We start from the raw sequence: 6479 nt of genomic DNA on the forward strand, positions 1-6479 counted from the left end.
GAAAGTCTGATTTGGGCAGAAGAATTAACTATGTATTAAAGTGGTTTCTCTGTAAAACATGACTTGACATTATGGTAGGAAAAGAAGGCAATGTAGATTGCCTCCAAACAGTGAGTGTTCAGCCATTCACTAACGGGTAACCACTTTCATGGCAGTGCTGACGGACGTTTTGAGGGCTCTCTCATGACCAAGGCCATTGTGAAATCCAGCGGAACCGTCAGTTGGACTCCTCCCGCCAGCTACAAAAGTTCCTGTACCATGGATGTCACATTTTTCCCGTTCGATAAGCAGAACTGCTCAATGAAGTTCGGATCCTGGACTTACGATGGTACCATGGTCGACCTCATTCTGATCAATGAAAACGTTGACCGGAAAGACTTTTTTGATAACGGAGAGTGGGAGATACTAAATGCAAAGGGGATGAAGGGCAACAGAAGAGAAGGCTTTTACTCCTATCCGTTTGTTACCTACTCTTTTGTTCTGAGACGCCTGCCCCTGTTTTACACCCTCTTTTTGATAATCCCCTGCCTGGGGCTGTCTTTTCTCACGGTCCTGGTGTTCTACCTACCCTCCGACGAAGGGGAAAAACTCTCCTTATCCACCTCGGTTTTGGTTTCTTTGACAGTGTTTCTTTTAGTAATCGAAGAAATAATCCCGTCTTCTTCAAAAGTCATCCCTCTCATTGGGGAGTACCTCCTCTTCATTATGATATTTGTCACGCTGTCTATTATTGTCACGGTTTTTGTAATTAATGTCCACCACAGATCTTCCTCAACGTACCATCCCATGGCCCCCTGGGTGAAGAGGCTGTTTCTGGAAAAACTCCCGAGATGGCTTTGCATGAAGGACCCCAGGGACCGCTTCTCTTTCCCCGATGGAACGGAGAGTAAGGGAACCGTGAGGGGGAAATTTCCAGGGAAAAAGAAGCAGACTCCTACCAGTGATGGAGAAAGAGTTCTGGTCGCTTTCCTGGAGAAGGCCTCTGAGTCCATCAGATACATCTCGAGGCATGTGAAGAAGGAACACTTCATCAGTCAGGTGAGTGTTCTGCCAGGTGGGAAGACTGTAACTGAAGGAGGTGTGCGTTACAGCAGACGGTGCTCTTTGTTAACAATGGCTACTCTCTGCACACAAACCATATAGAACAAGCCCAACAAGTCAGACGAGCTTTAGCATTAAAATTTTAAAGAAAAAAAATTCACAGAAGTATAATGACTAAAAACAAGCAGTTACAGATTCAGCGCTGTTCATCATAATCCCTCAGATCTGTTTTCAAGAACTCAATTGCACCTTTAAATGGGTTGTCCTGGTCTTACCTAGTGTACTCATTATAGAAAACAAGAGTGAAGCTGAGTGATTCGATCCTGGGATCCTGGCTACTCAGGAAGCTGGGGGTGCCAGCAGTTTGAGATCAGCAAGGTTCATGGATCGAGAGTCTGTTTCAAAACCAGGTTTAGAGGCACCGCGGTTCTGAGCACAGACCTATCTCTATTCCGTGGGACAGGTTACTTTGCCAGACCTTTGTTTTTCTGGAGCCTACCTTGAGGAGCATGATGATGAAGCCACAACAAAAGCATCCTTTATCTTCACACCAACTGCAGGCAAGGCGAAGTCATTTTGCTCGAAAAATTCTTGAAAAATTGGCCAAGGTTCTCACACAGGCTTATGAAAAAGCATGCTTTACTATTTACTGTGTCTTCAGAGGTTCAGCCTGGGCTCGCTCTCTCTCTCTCTCTCTCTCTCTCTCTCTCTCTCTCTCTCTCTCTCTCTCTCTCTCTCCCTCTCCCCCTCTCTCTCTCTCTCTCTCTCTCTCTCTCTCTCCAGAGCTGAGGACTAAACCCAGAGACTTGGCGCTTGTTAGGCAACCACTCTACCACTGAGCTAAATCCCCACCCCCTGTCTTTCTCTCTTAACTGTTCATCATATTTTTTCATACAATTATAAATTTTGATTAAAGAGACTAGGGAAATACCAGCTCATACAGTTATACTTCAGCTATTAGGGAAGGAATTTCTGTTTTATTTCTTTGCATCTTTTGTAAATATTAGCAAAAACACTTAAGTGGGATTTTTTTTAAAATATGACCAGGACACAGACTTTGGGAAACTCAAAGACAAGCGGAACACAACCATTAATAATCCCATTACCTAAGGGATTATGAATTATTGCAGTAAAATGCTAATTTTAACATTTTACTGTCCTCTTGCATGTGTGATTTATGCTACGGTTTTGTTTCTAGACTTGGGAACCTTAGGACAGCGTGACGCCTCCCTCCTGTGAGTGGGCAGGCCTGGTGTTCTGTTCCACCTTTACTAAGTCCTTGTTTACAGGCACCGCAGTTGGAGATACTGAGCACACTGACTGATTAGGAGTTCCCCAGACAGAGTTTTGGTTTCATGAGGCTCAGGGGATCTGCTGCTCATACAGTTGTGAGATTCCTGGGAAGATGGTACCCTGTGTCCCTAGAACACAGAAGGATCTCTCCTTCCTCCAGCTTCAGACCAGGTGCAGAAACTGTACTCTGTCCCTTGAAAGGTGAGCCCCCATGCTTCTTTCACAGATTTTCTCAGCCCATGGCTTTCTATTTCCTGGACCTGCTGCTCCAGGCTGGTACCCATTCTCCTGCAATGTCTCTGCCTAACTAAATAATTCATAGACCCCTTTCTTACAATACCTGCCATTTTTTCTCTTTCTCAGTGCTGTCTACTAGATCATTAGGAGCCACACCCACTTGTGGAGTAGGAGGAAAATCCCATGACAGTTAATTACAAGTGCTTTAAAGACATTGGTTTGTCAGGAGGCAGGCAGTGGCTGGACCATAAAAAAAAAAGTAAAAAAATATAAAAGTAAAAACGACATCAGTTTGTCATTGGTTTCATAGGAGTACCAGGAAGCATTGTATAAAAATAAAATCAGTTGCTTTATTTGTGTTCGATCAGCATTATCTCCAAGTATCCAAATAATCTTGTAGTTTCTGTTTTTACAACTTCACTGTTGAAAAGTGTTCCTAAACAGTCAACTTGCAAGCTATTTTCTGGAGGTGTGATGAACAACTTCTCTGGATAGAATCCAAGCCTACACCAACAGTGATGTGTAGATACATTTGAAAACTTAAAAGTGAGACAAATCCAATATTGCTCTATTTGCAACCCTTGATGAGTTCAGCCTCTTGAGTGAAAGATCCCCTTTTCTCCTTTGCAGGTTGTTCAAGACTGGAAATTCGTGGCTCAGGTTCTTGACCGCATCTTCCTCTGGCTCTTTCTGACAGCTTCGGTTTTGGGCTCTGTCCTGATTTTTATTCCAGCCTTGAAGATGTGGATACATCGTTTCCATTAGGAACTGCTCTCTGGATCCATGTAGAAGACACACATAGAGAGAATCCCACCTAGAACTGAGGGCTGCTGGTGTGTTCACAGAAAGGAGTTGCATGCAACAGTTGTGGTGCCCTTGCCTTGTCCTGGGAGCCTTCTGTGACTGGAGGAAACTGAGAAAACGTGGGTTTGAGCTAGTGTGATGGTGGCTGCCATTAGAGATGTATTTGGGCAATTCAGAGAAGTCTCCATGTCATGTTGTTGTGTGGGAGGCTCCGAAATGCTCCATTTGCCTATCCCTGAACTACTGCATCTGCCCATCCCCCAGACTTCTACATCTGCTCATCCCTAAACTCTTGATTTTGTCCATCCACTGAACTCCTAGTATCTGCCCAGCCCCTTATCGACTTGTCTGCACACTGGGGCCATGTGGTACTTCTCTAGCAGTGTGGTTGAACACGTTTTGACAACAGTTTCAGGAATTACACAGGTACAACTCTTGCCACACAGGTCAAAGATGCCACTTGTCAACAAATGTCCCATAAATAGGGTCATTGAAGATGACCTTGAATGACTATGACAGTTCTCTAAGGCAGGGGTTATTGGAAGTTTGTTCACTGCATTGTAAACTTTTCTAATACAGGTAGGAACTACACCAGAAAAATAGCCATTAGCTATTAGAACTGCATTCATTAATGCATGTCTTTTTTTTTTTTCTCTTAGAAAATTAAAAGTGTTAAATGTTCTTTGATTATGGTTTTGGCTGGTGTCTTAGGCAGTGTTCTATTACTGTGAAGAGACACTGTAACCATGGCAACAGGTCAGGTGCAGAGGTTTAGTTCACTTTCATTACGGTGGGAAACATGGTGGCACTCTGGCAGATATGGTGTTGGGAGAGGTAGCCTAGAGTTTTACAGCAAGAGAGAGACTGGTGTGGGCTTTTGAAACCCCAAAGCACACCCCCAGTGACATACTTCCCCCAACAAATCTACACCTCTGGATCCTTCTCAAGGAGTGACAATCCATGATGACTAAGTACTAAAGTATGGGAGCTCATGGGGGCCATTTCTATTCAAGCCACCACAGACAGAACCGGTTTTCACAGAGTTTTCTGCCTCCACCTGTGTCCCCTCTCCCTGTGTCTCCCTCCTTTCCTCATCCCACCCCATGCTCCTCCAGGACAGTCAGGAAGTGTTTATCAGATTTACTTTGCTGCCGTTGCTTCTGAGTCCTTCCTGGGCTTTGTTAAAGGAGTTTGTTCTTCCACCTCAGTGAAACCCCATGTGCTCTGTTTTATTTGAGACACGGTTCTTCTAAGCAGTTTATCCCTGAGATTTAAAAAACCCTAATCTAAGATTTTATTTTTAGATTACTATAACTGCAACATTCAGTAAGCGCTGCGTTCTCTTATTCCTACTAGTCTGATTATTTTTTTTCTTCCTAAATAGCTTAAGCTTTTCTTATCTTCAGTCTTAGACATGTCACACTGTGCCTGAGCAGAGAATGATACCCCCATCCATCTCTATCTCTATTCCCTCCACCCTCCCCTTCTCCTCTCCTCTCTGCCATCTCCTTCTCTCTGCACGCGATGACTAGTGTCTTCAAGCTATGCAGATTCTTTTCTATTTCTCTTACTATCTCTGTTCTGCATTTTCTCTCTTTGTCTCTAAAAATTTCTGATAAAATTTCTTGTCATTGTTGGGCCTGTACTCCTTGTTTATTAACTAACCGGTTGACTCTTCTTTCATACTTTTAAAATTCTTTAATTAATAGTTTCTTAATTCTTTGACAATTCCATACAACATATTTTGATCCTATTTACCCCAAATTCCTCCCCTGTAACTTCTCCTAGACCCACTCCCTCACCCTATCCCCCCACATCAGGTCCTTATTATTTATTTTTAAATGCCCCCCTCCCCTGAGTCCAATTTGTGTTGCCTGCATACTCCGGTGTGGTCCCAGCCTTTGGTCCCAACTCTGCAGCTGGTTCCTCTCTAGCTGTATCAGTCTGTGTGAGCAAGGGAGGGTAGGAGCTCTTGCTGATAGCACAGCGGGAGACTCTGCGCTCAGACTACCAGCATCATGCTTCCAACCCTGGCAAGCAGCCTGCATGAACCCCTCACTGCCCATGGCGGGGTCAGCCCTTGGTCAGACTTCTCTAACTAGTCTTTTGTTTGGACTCTTCCAATGGTGTTTAAGTGCCTTTGTAGCGGGAATGCTGTAAACCCTGATCTGGAGTTCCCACTGAGTCCAACCACAGCCAGTCGAAGGAGAATCTCTGCTTCAGGTTCTTTAGATCGCCTTGCACAGACTACACGGCTCTCCCACCTCGCTGCCAATAGTGTGCCCACAAGATCCAGCACACGAGATGGATTTTTAAAGAAATGGATAAACACAGTGGAACAAGAGCTAGGTCACACAGATTGCTGGTCCTAGCTCTGTGGCTAACCAGTGGTGTGAGCAGTGGGCCTTACACACGCTGTCTCCCTGAGGACTTTTTAGCTTGTGGGTCAGCAGAACGAGGTGAGCATTCGTGACCTTTGAAGTTCTCCTCAGTCCTGTACTCTATCTTTTGGAGGTTTGCTATGGAGCTTCCTCAGTGTTCAACCCCATGGTCCTCACAGTCGCATTGTTCCTTGCTGGGCAGGTAGTGTTGAAGGGTGTGTGTGGTCTGCTCTGTGGCTCCCTGAGGGTAGACATTGTGATAAAAATCAAGGCTTAGCTATGACTTCCTGAATGATACTGTGGATAAAAGAACGAATAGTTATTATTCCCCCTCCTCCAGGTTGATTTTAATTCATCACATTTGATGTGTGATTACACTAGGAAAAGTGCAGTATCAATGTTAGAAAAAAAATGTTTGGATCTGAGCTTAGCTTTACATTTGGAAAAATACCAGCACGAACCATTTCCCACAACAAATATTTTCTGTTGAATCAAATAAAGAAAAGATTAAGCCTACGTGTGTGTATGTGGCTTACTTTTACTACCAGCTAAAGTGGGAGATGACATTAATAATTTCAAATATAGAAAAGGATAAATATTTACATATTGCAATGATCCTGGGAGAGTATTCCAAAGGATAATGTTAAAGCAATGAAATCTTATGGGTGGAGAGAGGGCTAAGCATGTAAAGGCAGTTGTCTACCAAGCCAGAGGATCTGAGTT

The 6479-nt window shown here is 44.0% G+C and overlaps 1 protein-coding gene across 3 annotated transcripts in view; it reads left to right on the forward strand.

The window, feature by feature from the left end:
- The window catches only part of Chrnb3 (cholinergic receptor, nicotinic, beta polypeptide 3), a 31020-nt gene extending 24748 nt beyond the window's left edge, over positions 1 to 6272 (forward strand). For 2 of the 3 annotated variants that reach the window (NM_173212.4, NM_027454.4), the window contains 2 exons: positions 156 to 1038; positions 3202 to 6272. In NM_173212.4, the coding sequence (NP_775304.1) occupies positions 156 to 1038; positions 3202 to 3336 (1018 nt within the window). In that variant the 3' untranslated portion in view covers positions 3337 to 6272. The remainder of the gene's footprint in view (positions 1 to 155; positions 1039 to 3201) is intronic. The other variant, XM_030243231.1, reaches the window with a different exon arrangement.
- The last annotated feature ends 207 nt before the right edge of the window (positions 6273 to 6479 follow it).

Source organism: Mus musculus, chromosome 8 (assembly GCF_000001635.26).
Source record: "Mus musculus strain C57BL/6J chromosome 8, GRCm38.p6 C57BL/6J".
NCBI lineage: Eukaryota > Metazoa > Chordata > Mammalia > Rodentia > Muridae > Mus > Mus musculus.